At 27.7% G+C, this 22,451-nt stretch overlaps 1 protein-coding gene and 1 non-coding gene across 3 annotated transcripts; both read right to left on the bottom strand.

Annotated features, from left to right (window-relative positions):
• Positions 1–15,953: 15,953 nt before the first annotated feature.
• On the bottom strand, positions 15,954–16,061 carry LOC149514737 (U6 spliceosomal RNA). The gene has a single exon (XR_016328436.1). It is a non-coding gene; the product is annotated as a U6 spliceosomal RNA (small nuclear RNA).
• Positions 16,062–16,127: 66 nt separating this feature from the next.
• Positions 16,128–20,457, bottom strand: NPC2 (non-specific phospholipase C2). Of its 2 annotated transcripts, none has more exons than XM_022896663.2 (4): positions 19,774–20,457; positions 18,394–19,001; positions 16,944–17,123; positions 16,128–16,628 (listed from the first exon to the last, which is right to left on the bottom strand). In XM_022896663.2, the coding sequence occupies exons 1-4, from the start codon at positions 20,265–20,267 to the stop codon at positions 16,318–16,320; spliced, it is 1,593 nt and encodes a 530-aa protein (XP_022752398.2). In that variant the 5' UTR covers positions 20,268–20,457; the 3' UTR covers positions 16,128–16,317. The 2 variants fall into 2 exon arrangements, with proteins under 2 accessions (XP_022752398.2, XP_022752397.2); XM_022896662.2 differs by having other exon boundaries at positions 16,944–17,144; positions 19,774–20,394.
• Between the last annotated feature and the right edge of the window lie 1,994 nt (positions 20,458–22,451).

The raw sequence follows: 22,451 nt of genomic DNA, 5'->3' as shown, positions 1-22,451 counted from the left end.
AATGGGCTTAGGCTTAGACCAATTACGGTCTCTACAATTAGTAAATTAGTTTTAGAGTAGGCAACTTTGAGTTAGACTAAAACAAATATATTTATATATTCTTATTTTTGTTTTGGGCTTACTCTATTATTTATGTGTGGATGCCGTGTATGTTTATTTATTTCCCTACAAGTGGTATCAAAATAAAGGTTTGAAACATAAGAAAAGGTAAGTTCGGAGGAGCTTGATTTTGTCAAAGAATTCGAGTTCATATTTTGAAAATAAGTTTGCATGAAATGTGAAGACACATAAAGAAAATTGTTATGAGACTTCTGTTATTTGTGGAGTCAAGCATGTCTGGAATGAAGATTGATAATTTGGTGAAATTTGAGTCAAGGCCAATTGTTAAGAATCCCTATGCAAGCTTCAAACATAGTTTTAATGCCGGTTATTAGGATTACGATAGCCTTAATACCAATTGTTAGGAAAAAAAAGCGACCAACCAATTAACCATCTAAACTAATGGAAGCAAAATCAAATAATCAATTAACCACATAAACAAAAACTAATTTAACGTGATTCAGCCCAACTAACCTACGCCTATGGATGAGAAAAAAGATCAACTAATTGTAGAGAATTACAAATATACAATCTCATTTAACTACTTAACAATCAATACACATTGACCATTTCATTCTTCTTTTATTCTATAGAGTATTTTCAATCCAAATAAATAAATATCCATATGCACCCATGTACTATATTTATATGAACTCTCTTATTCTCCTCTAGTTTACTTAAATATATGTCATAATGTATCAGTCTAGATACTTGATTATTAGACGTAATCATTTAAAATTATGAAAATACAAGAGTTACCACTAATCTTTTTTAAGATTTGATTAGCCACAAAAAATTTTAATCTTTTTAATAAAATAATAAAACGGGTTTATAATTTATTAAAAAGATAATTTTGGTTTATGAGAACCGGATTGGGTTTGGAGTTAGTTATACGTGGGAAAGGACTAGCACTCTTATAGTGCCTATAAAATTGAAACCAATTAATCATGCGCTATTTATAACTTTGGACAAAAAAAAGGCTTTTATATGAAATTCAATTATAATTCCCTTCATTTTTAAGAAATAGAATTATTTAAAAATCTTTATTTAGAAATACTGTGAAAATCTCTAAATTAAAGAAATACCTTAAAATTCTCTTATATAAAGGCAAAATTTGAAGATAATCATTTCTGTCTAAGATTTATCATAACATTTTCTTGAAAATAAAAATAATATTATTTGAAAATGATAATTATTGGTATCTCTCTAACATCTAAGTAGAGTACCAAAAATTATATTCCTTGGAATATTATTTTAAATATATTTCTTTATTTATTTTTGAAAAAAAATTTAAATAATAATTAAATAATTAAATAGCTAATCATAAACATCAATAATTAAAAATAAACATATATATAAGCAATAAATGCAAATATAGATGTAAATGTGTCCTACATGACAATAAGATGCAAATTTTAGATTATGTTCTTAAATATAAAAAGACCTCCTGAACTCTCCAACCCCTAAGCAGAATTTGGGTGTGACTTTTTATATTTAAAATCTCATTTATTATTTTTTATTCTTTATTTAATTTTATTATTTTAAATTATGAAATTATATAAAAATTTATAATAAAATAAAATTTTTTAAATACCTTATAATTTAGGCAACATTCGAGAATAAGTTATTTTATAAAAGATTTTCACATAAATCCTAATCTTGTGATGGTTTCAGGTTTTTGAGCAGATTAAGGTTTAGGGTTTCACCTAAAGTTTATGGTTTCACGAAGGATTTAAGGTTTCATCTAAGGGTTTAGGGTTTCATTTAAGGGTTTCACATTAGGGTTTTTGGTTTTGCATTAAGGTTTCACTTTTATTTTAAGGTTTAAGATTTCTCAAAAGGGCTTCAGGGTTTCGCTTATAGTTTAGGGTCTCACCTAGAGTTTTGAGCTTCACATTGGGTTTTAGGGTTTTACTTTAGGGTTTCAAGCTTTTTGGAATTTATGAACCTCTCAAAAAATTTTTGACACCTATGCAAACTTTCAAAGTAGGCTCAGTTTTTATTATTTTCAAACAATCATTTTTATATTATTTTATACATTTCTTTTGTTATTAAAAATTTATTACTGTTATTATTATTTATTTATCTTTATTATTTTATTTTTATTATTTAATAATTTCTCAACATCTAGGTGAAATTATTTATTATTATTATTTGTTAAAATTCGATTTTTATCCTCTTCAACATCTAGGTAGGGATTTCAAAATCTTAATTTTTATTATTTTTATTTTTATTACATATTTATCATTTAGTATTATTATTTTTAAGAGATTTTTTCTAAAAATGCAAATAACTATTACAATGCATAAACATGATCAAAGATAACATAAGCATGACAATTAAAAAACTAATACATACATAATATCATTAATCAATCTAAATTAAATAGAAACGAAAATAATTATATGATGGCTATAAACATCGAATTTTATCCAAAACATTTTTAACATGATTGACTTTGGCTCATTTGTGAATATGGGCAAGAGTCATTAATATAGGACTATAATGTAAACCATTTAGGAGGATCATTTACAACCCATAAAAAGCCTACAAATTAGCCCATTTGAAGACCCAAAGTCAACTCAAGTCAAATTCGATGAAACTTGGTCAATAAAGTTAAAATTAATTAAACAAAATCAAAATTGTACAAAACTTAGTCAAAATGGATAAAACCCAGTTTAATTCTCAAAATTCATAACCTAATTAAATCAATGTGGTTCAAAAGTTAAAATTGGTGATTTTTTAAGCACGAAAATTTTTATTACACTTAGAAAATTACAAAATTACTAAAATACCCTTTATAGGTATTTTCGTAATTTGACCTTTATAACTTAAATTTTTATGAAACTTTTTAGATCTTAATTTTATAATATTTCGTGGGTTTTGGTGTATTTGAAATCATAGCAATTCCTCAGGAGGTCTGTAATTACGAAAATAACCCTTAGGGGTATTTTAGTAATTTAACCTTTTTGAGCTCGAATTTTCATGAAACTTTCATATCTCAATGTTATAATATTTCATGATTTTTTATTCTTTAAAATCTAAAAAATGAGCATGAAAACATTCATTTTTAAGAAAATGGCCTAAATATCGAAAACTTTATACTAAAGATAAAATGATTTTTTCATTTGGTTTAGAGGCTATAAAAATCTAACATTTGCAATGAATAATGTGGAGCATTAGATCTCTTATTGAATCTTGATCTAATAGCTAAAGATTTTTTCTTAAAAAAAAAAAAAAATTTAGCTCTTGGATGAGATTTAATCTAATGGCCTACATTCATAAAAAAAAAAAAATTTTAAAGGTCTTCTTCTTTACAAAAAAGGGCTAGTCACAAAACAAAAAGAGGAAGGAGATAGAAAAAAAAAAAAGAAAGAAGGAGAAGAACAAAAAAAACTAAAAAAAAAATAGATCGAAAGAAGGTTAGAACAATTATAAACAAAAAAAAAATCTATTAAAGGAAAAAGGAAAAAGTAAGATGAAAGCTCTAGTTCGTTTTAGGCTTCTAAAAAATTAGAAGAGGTCTTAAATGCTTGGTGTGCGCATCTTCCTCTTACATGGTATGCATGATAAGAATTCATCATTTATGCTTGCTAACTCGTTTCTTTTCTCCTATATGTGGACCATAGTTATTTGAAGCTTATAAGTTGATTCTCTTTTTTTTTTTGGTTTGCTATAGGTAATCCATCTTAAGCATGCATGAAAACCAATGTGGGGGCCATATCCTTGGTTTTCTTTAATTTGTCTTAAAAGAAATAGATCCTGACAATCTTTTTGTGGGTAGAATTTTGTAGTGAATAAAATTTTTTAAACATTAAAAGCCAATGTAGGGGCCATATCCTTGGTTTTCTTTAGTTTGTCTTAAAAGAAATAAATCTTGATAACCTTTTTGTTGTTAGAATTTTGTAGTGAATAAATACTTATTTTCATAAGCATTGAGAGTCAAACATGAGGCCATTGTTGTAAGATTGTTACATAACATCATGTCTAAAGTCATGGTGTGGGGAACCATTTTTGTAAGAATGTTGCATTGAATGTGTTTGCTTGTTTTATTCTTGTTCAGTCAAAAAGGAATAAGTTTAGAAAATTCATTCTAGTTCAAATTTTATAATAAGTAAAAATTTTAAAATATAAGACTTAAAGTTTATTTTCATTACACCTATGCAATTTTTTTATGATTGTTTAATTTAATTGCAAGTTTAATTTTATGTATTGTTGATTTTTTTACTGTTGGGATTCCCATGCTCATTTTAATTTAATCTTTCATACTTAAAAGTATGTTTGATATATTTTATTTATAATATCAATAATAATAGTAATAATAATTTTAAAGAAAAAAGAAATATATATGAAATATGTAAGAATATAAAAATTTATTTTTTAGAAGAATTATAAAAATGAGCTTGCTTCGATAGTCTGTCTAGATATTAGAAATTTTTAGAGAAATTCATAAATTTTTAAACTTATCCAAACCCTAAACTCATTTTAAATTTCTAAAGATTTGCATGAAAACCTTTTATAAAGTAATATATTCCCAATTACTGCTTATATGTTGGGATATTTAAGAAATTTTATTTTATTAAAAATTTTCATATATTTTCACAATTTAAAATAAATTTGTTTTTTTAAAACCACAATTATAATTATAAAAATAATAAAAATAATAAGACAAGATTTTAAATGTAAAAAAGTTACAGCCAAACTTTGCCTAAATGTTGAAGAGTCCAGATGATCTCTTTATATTTGAAAATCTGATTTTTAAATTTATATTTGATCATCATTTGCATATGTTTTATTTTTAGATTAATGTGCTCATTTATAATGCATATATATGTTTGCTCTAGTTATGAAAGATTAACGTTAATTATATTATTTTTCATTTTTTTACTGCATTAAAAAGTTTTCTTAAAATTTTTTAGCTTTGAACAAATAAAATTAAAATAGCATTCCATAAAATATAATTGTTAGTACTCTATCTAAATGTTAGAGAGTCAGTGATGATTATCATTTACAAAAAATGTTATTTTATTATTTTAGAAAAAATGTTATGATAAATCTTAAATGAAAAGATTATATTTGAATTCTGTCTTTTTGTTGAAAACTTTTAAGGTATTTTCTTAATTTGAAAATTTTCATAATATTCCTAAATAAAGATTTTTAAAACTAATTTTATTTCTTAAAAACAAAAGGCATCGTAATTAAATTTTATATAAAAACCATTTTTGTCCAAAATTACAAATAGCGCATGATTCATTGACATCAATTTTATGGTGCTGTGAGGGTGCTAATTCTTCTTCATGCGTAACTAACTCCCGAACTTGATTCTGCTTTCATAGACCAAAATTCTATTTTTAATAAACTCATTGTGTTTATTAAAAAAATAAATTTTTGGATTGCCAATCATACCTTAAAAAAAAATTGATGGTGACTCTTTGTGTTTTTCACGATTTTTAGATTCTTACATCTAGCGATCGAATCTTCGGATCGATAAGTTATGACAATGGCAAGCTTAATAACAATAGTAATAATGAAAGTAATAACAATAATGGTGTAAAATGCCATATAAACATTCATGAACCTTAAGGTTTTTTTTTAACTACTATTTTTATTTTATTATTCTTATTTATTTATTTATTTTTTAATATTCTATAATTATGATTTTGCTTTAAATTCAAATTCTTTTTAATAAAATTTAATTTTCCAACACCTAGCCGAAATAAAACCTTTTAAAATTCATTCTTGAATCATTCCAATATTTAGGTAGGACTTTCGATTTTTCTTTTTACATACAATAAAGACATTATTATCATCAATTTTTTTGTACCATCAAATTTAAAAAATATTTACATAATTTGTTAATTATTCTATGCTTTTTCATTTTATTTTTTTTAAACCCACAAACTCTTTTTTAATTATTTATAAACGTGCCCAACATTAGACCAGGTACCAAAAATAAGGACCAAAAGTTTAAAACATTTTACATAATCAGATTTCATCAACAGAATCCCCTGATGGTCATGGTAAGAAGGTGAAGCCATAAGCTTTCAAGATAGCCACATGCAAAAAGAAAAAAGCGACAAACATGCAAAGTAGGAAGCTTTAAACTTCCATACACAAACCACACATAGTAAAGAAAAGAAACAAACGACACAAACGCAAAAAATCAAACTTGAGGATTAAACAACAACTTTTCATGTAGTAAACCAATGCAAACTTAAATGAAGGGAATGTAGGAAAAAAAAAGGAACAGAACCAATCTTGCGTTCAAAGTCAGTTTTAGAACTTTAAAGCTCCTCAAACATCCCCATTTTTCTTGTTTAAAAGTGTTTTGTTCTTCCTAAAACAATATCTCATTTTAATGGTAAAACCAAAAAAATTAAAAACCAGGTTTAAGAAAGTTACCTTTCCTTTTGTTCCTTGGTTGTTTTTTTTTTTTTTCCTTTTGATTTTTGCTATTGTTTTCCTTCTCTTTTTCTCTCTTTTTTTTTTTTGCTATCAAATGCTCATTCTTTACTATTGAATGCTTGCTGCTCTTTTTTTCCTTTCTTTTTTTTTTTTTGTTTTTTTGATACTGCTTCACAGCTTTCCTATTTTTTTGCTGTTTTTTTATTTCAATTTTTCTCCTCTATTCCACTTGGTTCACACCTCTTTTCTTATTATTTTTTTACTGCAGCTTTTCTGCTTTGCTGCTCGTTCTATTCCTCTTCTTCTTAGTGTTTTTTTGTCAATTTTTTTCTTATTTGCGTTAAAATGATTTCTGCTACCATTCCTTGGTGTGAACCTAGTTTTTGGTTTCTTTCTCTTCCTTTTCTCGTTGTTTCCTTCCCGTTTTTCTTTCACATTTTTTTTACTTCCTTTGTTTCACATTTTTTTTTACTTCTATTTTTTTTTTTTTGCTTTCTGGTTTGCATTTTTCTTTTTTTTTTTTTTGCTTTATTTTCTTCCTTTTATGTTTTCTTTTCTTTATGTTCTTTGACTGCTCTTTTTCTCACACCTTTCTTCTCCCATGCAGTCGTTTCCCATGTCTCCAATTCACTTCCACTTTATGCCACCACTTCTTTTAGTTTTTTTTTTTTAATTCTTCTCATATGTTGCCACCTCCTTTCTCGTGTTCATGCAACCGTTCTATGCAACAGTTCCAAGCAATTTTTTATTTTTTTCCTTTTGTATTAGTTTTTTCAAGTAAGGCCAAATGGGCCTTCATTGCTTAGGTTAGGGTCATTCAATGTGGTCATTTTGAGCCTTTAATTGGGCCTTATTCTTATACTATTAAGACTTCATTTTGGGCCAAGCTCCCTTTTATCATATATATTTTAATATTTTTAATATTTTTATATTTTACTTATATATTTTTTATATTTTTATCTTTTATAATTTTTATTTATTTTGTTATTATTATTTTTTATTTTTTAGTTAATGGCAAACAATAGGCCATCAATAGGCTTTTAAAAATAGGCCTTTATCAGGCCAATGCAATGGACCTCTTTATAGAGCCCACATTGGGTCTCATATAGAACTATTTAAAAATAAGCCGTGCAATGGGCTCAAAAAATGATAATCGAATCTCAATTACAAAAATAAATTCAAATTAAAAAGATAAAATATCTCAAATAAAATTAGATACTATAACATACACACTTATAAAGACCTTCTCAATCTCCTCTAGTCCTATGGGAGGTTTGTCCTATAAAATCATACAACTTTCTTATATCTTTTTCTCATATTTAACCCTATAAAAATTCTTACTATTTATAAGTATACAAATCTGCCTATTAAAATCTTTTTTTTGTTAGAATTCTTTTCTTACAAGTCTTATTTTCTATCAAATAATATTTAGTCAGTCTCAAACAAATCTCTTATAAAATTTGATTCATTATTCCTAACATAAAATTTAAATCATAAAATCGTTAAATGCCAATTTTTAAAAGTGATTATATGAATAAAATAGACTTATGACTTTAGGTTATACATAGAAAATAGTAACTTTTTGTTATCCCATGAATCTCATTCCACTATATTTTTATGCTTAGATTTAAGGTCAAAATATTCAAATTTAAATCTCAAATGCAATTCCTAAAGAATGTCCGTGAAAACCTAATGGTTAATCTTTTAACTGAAGGTATAAATAAACCTACATGTTTTGAATTTAATATATAAATATATCATCTACATAAATTTTGTGAAATTGTGCAAATATCTAAGTCTAATCCATTAAGAAAATCTTTGTCAATTACTTAACAAATTATAATTGGTCAATTATGTTAGAAATTTTTATATTTTACAAAAATTTGAAATTTATGTACTATAATTCATATAAATTTAGTCTTCGTACTATTTTGACTCAATAGTTTTAGTCCAATCATAAATTCTATCAATTTTTTGTCATTAAAATACTAACGTGGCCATTGACTTGATAACATAGCCATTGACTTTGCTGACGTGGTATTGACTTATTGATGTAGTAACTTGGATAGATAAAATCAATTATTAAATCATGCAAATGATTCATGTACTCAAATGAAATTTAAAATTTAGTTCCTTTAATGTAAGAAATATTTTAAATATTTAATAATTTTTTTAGTTTTTTAAAAATATTAAATTTATTTTTTAATTTCATTTTTTGAAAATTTTTCTTTTTTTTTTTTTCAAAATTTAACATTTTTATTTAAACAACATATTTTATTTTGGAATTTTTATAAAAATTTTCATATTTTTTATTTTTATGTTTTTAAAAAAATTTGAATTATATATAATGTTTTAAAAAAAAGAGTTTTTTTTATCTTATTGAAGTGCAAAATAAATCAAAATAAAAAACTCTATGTATTTCATTATTTCTCTATTTTACTTACGCGATATTTGGATAAATATTAGTAAAGAAAAGGAAAAGAAAGGAAAGGAAAGAAAAAGAAAGTTTTTTAAAGAAAAAAAAGTACATGTAAAGCTATTTGGATAATTAAAATTAATAAAGAAAAGAAAAAAAAAAGAATTCTAACAATCATTGTTTGGATAAAGAGTGAAAAAAAAAAGAAAAAATTCATTATAATAATTTTTTTCAATTATAATATTTCATTGTCTATGATTTTAGAACACTCTTGGATTATGATATGTCTATTCATAATCAACCATTCATCAAAATCAAATCACCAAAAAATTATAAAAAAATTTATATATTATAAGAGATATGTAAAACTTACTTGAAAAAAATGATTTTAAAAAAATTATAGGATAATTATAATCTGCTTTGGTTTTTTCTATTAGGTTTTTAGTATTAATAAAAAAATAGATATATTAGTCTTTTTGTAAAAAAAAAAAAATTTAACTTTCCTTTCCCTAACTTTTTCTCCAAATTGAGGTATTAAAAAATTTAGGTTTACAAGGAAAACCAAAAGTTATTTGGTTTCCACCTCTTTCTCTTTCTTTAAATTAAAAATTTATACAAACAAGAGGAGAGAGATTTTGTTTCCTTTTGCTTTCTCTTACTTTACTTTTCTTTTCTTCCCTTCCCCTCAATCTAAATACAATGTTAGATTTTTATACTCCTCTATCTTACATAGACCAAATAGAACAAATTATGAAGACTCGTGTCTTCTTTATAATTTATTTATTTATTTATTTATTTACTTTCATTTAAATATTAAAAAATATATAAAATTTCTAAAAAACCATAAAAATTAAAACATATAGAAAATTTTATAAAAATTTTAAAAAGTTAAAAATAAAAAATTAAATATTTTGATTAAATAAAATGTTAAAATTTGAAAACAAAAAATTCAAAAAATAATTTTTATTTAAAAAATTAAAAAAAATAAATCTAGTATTTAAAAAAAAACTAAAAATTTTCTTAAAAAAAACTAAAAAATAAGCGTGCCAAATTAAATAGTTTTCTAGATATAAACTTTTGAGTTGTAATAAATACAATTAAATTAAAATAGTCCTTTACTCTTTTTTGACGCAATTTACAGTTAGGGTCATTTTGGTCGGTTTGGTCTAAAAAAATTAATAATCGAATTAATCGGCTTTCATTCTACAAGTAATCAAACGGACTAACAAATTTTAAATAACTAATTTAACCAAACCGACCAAAAATTGATTTAGTTCAGTCAATTCGATTAAATAATCAAATTTTTTTTATCATTTTTTCTCTTATTTTGAATAATTAATTAGCTATAAATTTAATCAAATAAAACTCAAATTCACGTATCATTCAAACAAAATCATTAAAAATTTTAATAATATTAATAATATTTTACAAGAAAAAAGATAAATAAATACTTATTTCAACTTCTTTAATCAAAATAAATTAAACAATAAGTTCTAAAAAGTATTGCTCTAACATATATCAAATAACAAACAAAGTCAACAATACATAATAATTGTCATTTCAACACATAAATAAGTTTTCAAGTGTCGACAAACCAACTTAAAAAGGCAAATCAAGCAAATATAACTCTCATAACTTTGGTGCAAAACATAAAAAACATTTTAAGTTGGCAAATTGAGCTAACAACTCATACAAAACAAAAAATAAGCTAAGGACACTCTAAGTTGTCAAATGGATATAAAAGTTCATAAAAAAACATAAAACAAGCTAATTAAGGGACATTCCAAGTTCTAATAGTATTCTTCATACATGAATCCTATAGCTTTAATGCACATTCTTTATTGTTTCATAAGATGTTAAAAAGATCAAAATCTTAATTAGTTATCAAAGAATAAAATAAATATTTTCTAAATGCAAATATTCATAGAAATTAATAATAAAATTACCTCATAAGGTCCATGCACCCTTTTCTTAATCAATTATCATATTTAAGGTAATTTTTGACAAATCTAAAAATACATAAACAAAAAATTAACAAAAGCAAGCTTTACAATTAAAAAATAAAAAATAATAATATTTAAAAAATAAATGATGGTATAAATAAAATATTACCCAAATCCATTTTGTCAAGCTATGTCAAATCATCTTTAGGTTGAAATAAATCAAGATTAGAAGATCTACGTAGCCAATGTTGAATACTAATAAGGGCTTGCACAATCTTAAAAGTTAGAGAACTCCTATATTGAGCACACGACCATTAGTGTTAAAAGCATATTCAGAAGCAACTATGGATACGAGAATCGCCAATACATCACAAGCTAGATTGAAAAAGATAGGAAACCTATGGTTATTGAGTTTCCACTAAGTTAAAACATCAAAGTCATTACCATAATCATCGTCAGGCTCCTCACTCAAATATTTAGTCAATTTTGATTTATGTTCATCTTTGCCATATTCAATCCTATATCTCTTATACTTTAACTTAAAGCTTTGCTTTTTCTTTGCCATTCTATTTCCACTTTAATCATTGGTGGGCTATGACATTTGGCTCACTTGACTACTTTCATCAGCTTGCTCACATTAAGGTTCTGACATTCTTTTATATTCATTGAATAAGTCTCTATTGCTTGTTTTACTTTCGTAATCATCAATGAAGCTTCATAAGAAGAATACATCTTCATGAAGCAATATTTAACAAAAGGAAGTTTTTTTGAAGGATCAAGAAGAAAAACAATATCAACCAACATATTTATCTTCTCTATATTTCCCCAATACTTATCACATTTATCCTTCATTCTCTTAGCCAATGCATTCAACTCAACATCAGGATTTAATTATCATTCTCATAAAGTGGAATAAACATCACATATATCGTCAAAAAAAGTATTGGATATGAAGTAAGAAGCACTTGAAACTTTTATGGTGAGATCATAAAATTGTTGCAAGAAAAGGTAAAATGTCCTAACAGTTGCCTAATCATTCTGATGGGGCACCCATCTCCCATTAAAAGCTCACCTTTATAATAAGGATCAAGATCATCAAATGCATTAAATACCTTTTCAAACTTTTGAGCTATATCCAACATGAAGTAAGTAGAATTCTATATAGTGCTAACATTCAAACACAATAAAACTTTTACTCTAAATATGCCCATTCATAACACATTATTTAAACTTGGCTAATCTAGAAGGTGATTGTCTCACATATCTTACTACCTTTTTAACACGAGTAATTGATTCATTCATTTCCTTCAATCTATCATAAACAATGAGATTAATAATATATACAATGCATCTCAAATGAAAATATTTGCCTCCCAAAATACTAGTTTCAGTGTTGTTAAATTTTTTCATGAAATATGCAATTGTAACATCATTAGAATTAGCATTATCAACTATAACAATGAAAATCTTATCAATCCCTCATCACACAAACATTTCTCAATTGCCTTACCAAAGGCTTCACCTTTATGACTAGAAATGGGACAAAAATTTAATATTTTTTTGTTTAGTTTCCAATCTTTGTCTATGAAATGAGCTGTAAGACACATTTAATCGACCTTTTGTAATGAGGTTCACGTGTCAATGATAAGAGATACTCTTGTGGAAGATGATTTCATGAATTGCTTCAAATGATTATTTTTCATCAACATAAAGTTGATAGCAATCTTTAGCAACTGTCCATCGTAATGGTACATGAAATTTAGGACATGCAATTGACATGCAATACCTAGATCCTTCCGTCTTCGTAAATCTAACTGGCAACTCATCTAGAATGATCATTTTAGCTACATTTTTTCTAACAACATCTTGATTAAATTTTCATGTGCTTAAAGATTCCACTCATCCTAACAACAACACTAATTATATTTGAGTACCATCATTCCCATTAACACGAGGAAGTTTTTTATAAGAATTCATGTGATTCTTTAATGTAGTGGTTCCATTCTTTTTAGGATCAACAAAAAATTTTATATTATAATAATTACACCTAGCTTTACAATTACCTCCCTTGTTGACAAATTTAGTGAAGTGGTCTCATACCTCTAACTATGGCTTAAATGCTCGTCTTATCACTTTAGAATTTGTAGCTTCACTTCTTGTTACTTCATTTCGTGTAAGAAGTTGAGAGGTTGATTGTGTTTGATTAGGTGTAGAATCCAAAGTCATATCATCCACTTCATTTGACATCTTCAAAAACAAAAAAGCAATCAAATTATATCCAAACAATACAAAATAAATAATTAAATTATATTCAAATAATGATAAAAGTAAAATTATATAAAAATGCCTCCCAAGGAAGATTCAAATAAATCTAGGAACCAAGGGTTAATTCCTAGATTCACATAAAAGTAAAATTATATAATTAAATTATATTAAAATAATTAAATAAATGCCTCACAGGGAAGATTCACACTCAATTCCTTCCTAGACAAAATCAACCGTAAACAATTCAGGAGCTCTAACTACAACACCAATCCTAAAATTATGTAGAAACCGAGGGTTGGTTCTGCAAGAATCCACAATAAAAGACTCACTTAAAACTAATGTTGTTAGCCAAGGCCTCAGTAGGTGTAGGCGTAAGCTCAATTGACCAAGTGACTTTATTTTTTTTTTTTTTCAGAACACATCATGCACAACTATTTTAAATGTTGTGACATATATAGATGTAGGTCAATCCCATATTGGCAACTGTTATTTTTTTGTCATATATTCCTCTGGCTATGGGGGCTTAGGGCAACTTTTGCTGATCTATTTACTAACTTGGGGTAAAATCACATTTGGTTTATAGATTTGTGAATTCATTTTTTCTAACTTTTGCTAATTGTGGACAAATTGATTTGATTAATGCACTTCACCCATGCATTTGAGTTACTAGCTTCAGAAACCCCATGGGAAATTGATTGAGATTATATATTCAAGCTTTCAAAGATAATAAGTCATAAAATTAACAAAAACATATAGCTAAACATTTTTAATATAATATTCTATCTTTAATTTTCCTTTTTGATTTTATTTTCTAATTTTTACTCAAATAATTACACTAAAAGGAAATGTAAATCACTGTCAGCTTAGCTTCAAAATGGGTATATTGATTTTTTTTTAATTGTTTAGGGTTTAGCATTAATTCATTATGTTTGTAGTATCACAGTAAAGGAAAAAAGAAAGGTTATCAGGGACTTACGATGACTATAGGTCTTATGCTGCAAAGGAAGATCTCTACAACTGTCAAACTCTGATCTTATGCAATAAATTAAAGGCGATAAAGGCAAAGTGCAAAAGAGGTAGAGAAGTGGTCGAGCAAAAGAGGGAGGCTAGAGGCAAATATGCAAGAGGCTGAAAGGGAGGCAATGATGCAAGAGGCTAAGTAGCAATTAAGCAAAAAAGAGGCCCAACGTGGGTGGGTCTTGATAGGGGTTAGAAAAAGTGAGTTAAAGTTTAGGATTTTTTTAGGGAAAATATACATATTTACGCTTAGTTATTATACAGTTAGTTAATTTAGTCAATTCGATTATCAATTTTAAGAATCAATAACCAATTGATTTAATCAATTTAATCGACCACAAAATTGACTATAACCGAAAACCTACTAGACCAAACCAAATTGACTATATTTTAATAGTTTCAGTTGATTAAATCGATTTGAACCAATTTTTACTCACCCTTATTTACAGTCACATGAGGTTTGGAATTACTCATGATTTGAGGGTTAATGGTGGAAGTAACATTGGTCAGTGAAGTTAATTATGGAAAGAATGTTCGGTAAGGCTGAAAAAATTCATTTCTAGTCGACTATTCTTTCTTGTTGAGAAATTTGGAAAATTGGGTTGTGGTTAAACACAAATCAAATAGGCCCCACGATTATGAAAATATGACGACGAAGGAGTATTCATTGCTTCATTGATAATGTGTCCATGGCTCATGGTCAGTTTTGGTTAGAGTGTATTTATATAGTATAAAATATTAATATTTATATATTTATATCATATTTTATATAAAAATTATGTATTATAATTTATATTAATATGAAAATATGAAATATATTTTTTTATTTTTATTAAATTTATATATAATTATTATTAAAATTTTAAATCGTATTATTTTTATATCTTATTTTTATATTGTGATATCGTATTGAATTTTAAATTATTAAGTTTAATTTTAACTGTGTTTCTTTTGCTTTCTTGTCCCAATTTCTCTAATCTGTGTCTCAGGTTTAATTGTCTTTGGTTTTCTCCTTCCAATCTACCATAAAATAAATAAAACTTTCCCTGTATTTTAATTTAAAGCAACATCAAATTTGACATTTAAATAATTTTAAGATTAAAAATATCTTTATAATAATTCACACAATTGAATAATCATCTATTTTCATAATGACTTGAAATATTATGATAAAAGCTACTTAACAAAATTCATTATTCTAAAAAAATTGATAACATTAAAAATTAATATATTTTTATATCATAAAATGAAAAATCTATATTAAGATATGCTATATTTTGAGATTAATTCTAAAAAAATTATAAGTATGAAAAAAAAAAAAAAAGAAAACCCCCGGCAAAGCTAGGGCCGAAACTTAGTTTATGTAATTTTTATATTTACGTAGTTATAAATCTAATCATTGCAATTTCTGCTGGTGAGACTAGTGAAGATGGTGAATGAGGCTACTGCCAATATTCCCAATTGGGACACTTTAAATCATGGCCGAGATCTAATCTAATTAATTAGTCTCTGCAACCATTCTATTGATATCAATCTCCTTTAAAACAGAGTTATCAACACCAAATACAGGTAGTAAGACGCAGTATACAGAAGGAAAAGGATATGTTTACAAGTTAATGAGGGTTATATCATTTTTTACGCTTCATAGTATAACCATAAATGCATCTAATTTCCTTTTTGCAAGTCAAGTATTCCTTTTGAAATTTTAACTAATAATGTTGGTGATACAAATTATGAGATGCAATATTTTTTTCTTGATAAATGAGGCATTAGGCGATAAATACTGAGCTTTCTTTTTTTGAATAACAAAAATTTTGGACCATTTTTCGATTTATGTATGTCATCCTTGCTCAAGAAACATGCTAATCTTTTCTGCATCGTTCTGATTTTATTGGATGTCTCCAAAGGATAAATACTAAGCTTTTTTTATTTTTTTTGTTTCTTTTTTCAGATGCCTGCTTTGATGCATAGTAAGTTGCCAGGTCTAAAGCTGAAGCTCATAAAATTATGAAGAGCATTTGCATAGTCAACTTATAAATAGAATAAACTGCATGAAAATGACACAAACTCCTTTGGATAAAACAAAAAAGTTTGTGTTATCTCCCCCTTTATCCCATTCAATATAAAAGAACCATTGCTATATTTCTTCACATTTGCTTTATCTCTAAGTATTTATGGGTGTAGAGATGAAGATTTTGATGATCTTGTAGTTAGGGATGGCTTCATTTGAACAATCTGTTCTCCATCAACTCCCATTTTCTTAGCAGAACGTCCTGCCTCGAAGAATCGTCTAACTGCATCTTCCATGTACTCTTTCCCTTCCCTGACGCTCATTTCTTTTCCTATCTTTTCAGGGTAACTTGTGAGGATATCATCCCCCTTTAGCACCGCCGCCAGCTGCAGCAGCTCTTGCTGGAACTCGCTAAGTTTGGCCTCTTCATTTGCCTCACCTGGCCTGATCCTCGCCGGCGTTGGGAGTTGTTCTGTTCATATGGCATTTTTAACACTTTCGCATGTGAAGGCAATCACACCCATATACAAACCGGTTTGACAAGGAAAATAATAATTATGACACTATCAACATATTAAATAAAAAATATATTTTTGATTTTTGCTAAATTCATAGATAATTTTTTCTAAATTTTAAATCACATCATTTTCGTATTTTGTTCATATTTTGTCAAATGTTTATTTAAAATTATTAACTCTTACTGCATTTTAGGTATTAAAACACTACAAATAATTTCAACTTAGCATTCCAAAAAGACCGAGTTATAAAGGAGGTTAAGGGGACTGACCTGGACAATCAGTTCTGGGCTCTGTCCGAGTTTGGACAATTGATTCAAAAGTGGCAGCCCATTCGTCCCTCTTGGTGAGGTATGGAGCGGACAGGTTGAACAGCTTCTTTACTGTTGCTGGAATGGATGAATGCTCGAATTCTGATGTGGGAAATGGACTTCCATTCGGCCGATGAACAACTGCTCCACCAAAGCAACTTACTGAGCTTTTAAAAAATTCAGACATCCCAATGTCAATCTAACAGATGGGCTTTGCTTGAATTATTTGGTAACAACCAAAGAGGCCCAATTTAACAACTAAGTTAGTTTCAAAATTTCTAAATTCTCAAAGTGCTTGCTATTATTCTCAAAGTCGTATTGAACTTTTAGTTCCAAACGGATAAAATTCATATCAAGATAGCTTCAAATAAAAAAAAAGTATATAATATTTATTCACAAAAGAGAAAAAGTCAAGCAACAAGTCTTACTAAAAGGAAGGACTTCACCTAACTTGAATAAAGTAATGAATAAGCAAAAGGCTTATAGAAAGCTTTCACACCATGAATCTAATACCAATCTATATTATCCAATTTGTTAATACTTTTTGAGGCATCATTTCCATTTTTTTTTTTTTAGGTATGGCTTAGCAATTCTAAAGTTTTCTTGAATCTCCAAACAAACTATGGCATATTTGTGGGTGGAATTCAAGACAAATTAAAGCTAATTAATTCTTCCTTTTATTTATTCCCCAAAAGAGGATGACCTCAACATCTTAACCAACCATTTAGGATGGGCACAAAATGCCGTCGGCATGGTTAAGAAAAGGGACAAAAGGAGCTCTATGGCCTTATGCTTCTAGGTTGGCTAGCATACATAACTTGCTTCTCCATTTAACATTTCACTTTCTGTTTTGCCACTGGGGAAAAGCGACAAGTGAACGTAGCCAGGAAGTCAACTTTTCTTCCAATTCCCATCATTTATCCCATTGTTAGAGTCAGTGTGAAATGGCTAGCAGCAGCTTTCTTTTTTCCTACGCAAAGGGAATAGGTGCTCTCTGTAGTTTATATAATGTCGTACACTGATGTATTTCAAGTATATCATCTATGTATAATGCTCTCTCCAATTAGGTCCTCCAAATTATTTTCTAATACAACTTTAATTATCATTCAACATTCATGATTTATAATTAAAATTTAATGAACAAAAAGCGACCTTAACTTAATTTAGGTTAACCTAATAATGATTTAATTAAGCTGCAATTAAATAATAAATGACTGTGCTACATACCTATGCTAAAATATTGCACTCACGTATCTATTTTTTCAATGATAAATCAACTCAATGCTCCTTTTTCGCTTTATTAATCACCTAATTTATTATTTTTTTTTAAAAAGTTTTTTCACAATTATCACATTATTAGGAAATTAAAATGCAATTAAAGAGTAAAGATGAGTGATTAAATTGAACTTACCGGTGCCCTTGTCAATCCAAGGGGAGACCATGATAGTAGGAACTCTGACCCCCAATCTATCAAACTTGAAGAAAAATGGGTCTGGCCCCACAATCCCATCAGGGCTAGGGACCCCACTAACTGGCGTAGCCACATGATCGAAAAACCCACCATGTTCATCATACGTGATGATCAGCAAAGTCTCATTCCACTGTGGGCTAGCCCTCAGTGTCTCGTACACCTCCTTCACAAACATCTGCCCTTGATAAACATCGTGCGACGGATGATCATCGTTGGCTGGTTCCAGCTTTGTATCCATGTAACGCTGCTCCACCACAACGTAGCCTGGCAACTTCCCTTCTTTTGCATGATTTTGGAAGGTCAGACCGTACGGGCGAAACCTGGATAAGTATTTGAGTTTCCTAAGGCTTTTGTAGAACAACGTGGCGGGTATGTTCTGGTAGTATATTCCCCAGGATATTCCGGCGTCGTCGAGGTTCTCGAAGATCGTTCTTTGTGGATAACCCTTTACTAGGAGTGACGGAATGTTGCTCGTTGCTCCGGCGGACGTTGCCGAGTGGACGTACAGACGATTTGGTTGCGTGGATGATGGTACGGAGGCGAACCACCTAGTGAATAATATAACAAAGTTAAATTAACGTTTAAAATAAATACTTAATTCAAGTTTGACATAATGGTTTTTCATTTAAAAAAGAAATAAAAATTCTTTTTATCCTTGATCCCCCAAAAAAACTGAATTATAAAGAAAAAATGTTCTTGAAGTCTTAGATTTAGGGTCAGTGTAAAAATGAAAAATTTTATTGTTATTTTTGCATTTGTGTTTAAATATATATTTTTATTATTAGTTTTAATATTATTATTATAGTATTAATTTCATCATTATTATTAATTTTTATTTTATCTAAATTAATATCACCATTCATCCAAATTGACTCAGCTGATCAATTGGAGCTGATTTCTCGCTGTCAAATAATTTTTTTATTCCAAATAAATATCTTAAATGTTTCTTACTTTTTATTTACTGTAAATGGTAATTTTTTTATTGAAGTTGATCAATATTATCCTATGAAAATTCAGGAGAATATACTTGATTCTTCGGTGCACAGAAGAAAAGACAAATTCAAAGGAAACCAATTATCAACTCATCTTAATTTATTAACTTTTTAGTGTGATTATGGATTGATTAGCCAAATTGTTGTTTAACTGAAAAGTATATTTTTTAAAAGTTTATACATGTGAAAACATGTGCGAACTAGAGAAAAATACTGCCATTTTCCTATATGCTAAATTCTAACAGGATGATGCCATATTAGCAAATGATTGATTAAATTACTAATTAAATTACTAATTAGAGAAAATAAATTACTAATTGATAATTACCTATCAAAGACAGCGAATTCTGATACAAGAGACTTATAAACAGCAACCATTTCAGGCTCAAATCCGTTCATGACATTCTGTGACATATTGGTAGATTGATCCATGGAGTAAGCTTGTTGAGCAAAGCCATTCATCGGCGGAGGGTTAGCAGAGGTGTCATTGGACCCGAAAATCTGCTCCCTTATGGCTTGGAACGAGTGACCAGGGTCAGGGTCCACGAACTGAGCTTGGTTCTGAAAGAACAACTTTTTGGAGTTTGGATCAGTGGTGGACAAAGGGTTCCATTCAGTTCCATCAACACCGTTGATTTCAGGGTTGATTTTCTTCATCCATCCTAGCATGTGATCAAATGACCGGTTCTCCATCACTAGGACCACTATGGTTTTGATTGGACCGGCATGGCTGAAGCTGTGGAAGAGTATAAAGAAGAAGAAGAAGAGGAAGAAGGTGGGTGTGTTAGCAGGTGGTGAAGGGATTTGTTTTCTGGTCAACATTGGTGTTATTTTTTCTGATTTTGCATGTGAAAGAGAATGGAATCAAATTTCAAGGGCGATTTGACAATTTCTAAGCCAGTAAACTCTATAAATTGGGCTACTTTTAAGGGCAAGCTTAGCTTCTGCAAACTGTATTTGGTTTGTCATTTTGTTATTGGGTTGTCTCGTGACGATACTCCCAGTTTCTGATAAGGATAGGATTGTGGTTGGAATGACCCATTAAATAGATATTTATGGTAAGCTGTAAATGTGAGCTTAGTTAGGAGTATAAAATCATAAACAAGTAATTAACTTGACTCTTTTAGTTGATAGGATCAAATTATGTTGAGTTAATTTCATATTTAGTACTTGAATTTAAAAAAAATAAATAAATTGATATTTGAAAAAAAAATAAAAATATATAAATTGCATCTTGAATTTTCAAAATATATCATGTTAATTCAAAATTTGATCTTATTAATTATATCAACTTATATATGTGATGTTCGATAAATATTAGGCTTAAGGGTTCAAAAAACCCTTGACATAAATTGAATAATCAATTAAACCCTAATTTTTATTGCAATCAATAAAGATCTTATACTTTTATTTTCGATCAAATAAGCCTTAAATTGGATGAAAATTATTAAAGCTTTTAAATTGAATTACACGTGGCATTTAATACATACGTGACACATGGCATAGCCAATTTTATTTCAATGTGGGACATGACGTGGAAACGCGACTCTTGTCTAGATTTTCCCACCATTTTTATACATGTGACATTTTATTATTTGGTGATAAAATGAAACTTTTAAAAAGGGTAAAAGTAAAAAAAATGAAAATTGAAATCCCTATCCAAAATGAAAATCCATTCTTCCTTTATTTATATCTTCATCATTCATCTTTAACTACATCCCCTTTTTCCTTTGATCGTTGATCTTTATCCTTGTATCTTTTTGCTCTATCTTCATTTTAATCTTTTTGTAGTTTCATCACTATATCTTCATCTTCATCTTTTTGCATTTTCATCATTCTAGAGTTCGAAATTTGCAACTGATGTCTTCATCGTCCTCATCATCTGTAACTAATCAGAGTAATGTGTATACACATATGGAATGGGAGTATAAGGGAAAAGTAATCTTCAGTCATTGCAAATTGAAATGCCTAATGTGGACAACATGGAAAATGATAGATATTGGTATAAGGTTCTACGGTTGTCCTAATTATAAGCTTGGCAATTGCAGGTTTTTTAGGTGGCATGATGACCAATTCAGTGAAAAGGCCAAATCTCTTATATATGGTTGAAAAAGGGAAAATGATGAGTTAAAGAGAAGAAAAGGTTTAAGGTTGAAAAGTGAAATTGATGAACAAAGCTTGATTGAATAACTGAAATTAGAAACAAAAATAATGGCAAAGAATATGAATTTGGCAATGGAAGAGGTAAGTCAATTGAGAAGGAAAAAAAATATGTTTCTTGTTGGGATGTTAATTTCTTTGATTTTTTTTTTTTATCTTAATTTTTACAAGTTATGTTAAAATGTAACATATGCTATGAATTTCTATTAAAGGAAAAAAATTGTAAGACCATATTTGAATATGATGTCTATTTATTAATGTAGTTGATTGATATGAACTTATGAATTTATGTTTATGAAATTCCTAGTTTGAAATGAATTATTTGTATTTAATATATGAATTTCATATATCGATATAAATTTGGTTGTGTTGGAAAAAAAAAAACCATTTGACTAAACAAACAATTTCAAATGGTCCATTATAGGGAACAAAATATTCACATTAAATTGCTATCCAAATCGTCCATTATAAAGAACAAAATGTTAACATTATAGAACTATCCAAATGGTCTTTCAATCATGAACCAATTATCAAAAAGAATCTTAAAGCCATAAAAAATTATATTTAAAAAAAAACAACAAACTATAAAAAATAACCAACTACCAAAAGTCATATTTAAAAAAAAACTAACTACCAACAGCTTTTAGAAGGAACCCTTGTCATATATAGCTAACACAAAAAGAACTATCAAGAGCCTTTACCTAGCTTACTTGTCATATACAAGTAACACAAAAAATATATATCAAATTTTCAGACTTTTCAAATTGGTTTAGCTCTTGAACTAGTTTGAAATGATTGTGTCTTGACTGGATTCTTTGGTGGCTTCCCTATATTTTACTTCAGTTC

The sequence above is a fragment of the Durio zibethinus genome, chromosome 15 (assembly GCF_047325235.1).
Source record: "Durio zibethinus cultivar Kanyao isolate XHJ-2024 chromosome 15, ASM4732523v1, whole genome shotgun sequence".
NCBI lineage: Eukaryota > Viridiplantae > Streptophyta > Magnoliopsida > Malvales > Malvaceae > Durio > Durio zibethinus.
This window is presented reverse-complemented; position numbering and strand designations above follow the sequence as displayed.

Coding starts and splice junctions, on each gene's coding strand:
- NPC2 (XM_022896662.2), bottom strand. CDS start 20,267: ATGTTGACCAGAAAACAAATCCCTTCACCACCTGCTAACACACCCACC. Junction 17,145..18,393: donor TTGGATTGACAAGGGCACCG/GTAAGTTCAATT, acceptor TTAAAAGCTCAG/TAAGTTGCTTTGGTGGAGCA. Junction 16,629..16,943: donor GCCCAGAACTGATTGTCCAG/GTCAGTCCCCTT, acceptor CCATATGAACAG/AACAACTCCCAACGCCGGCG.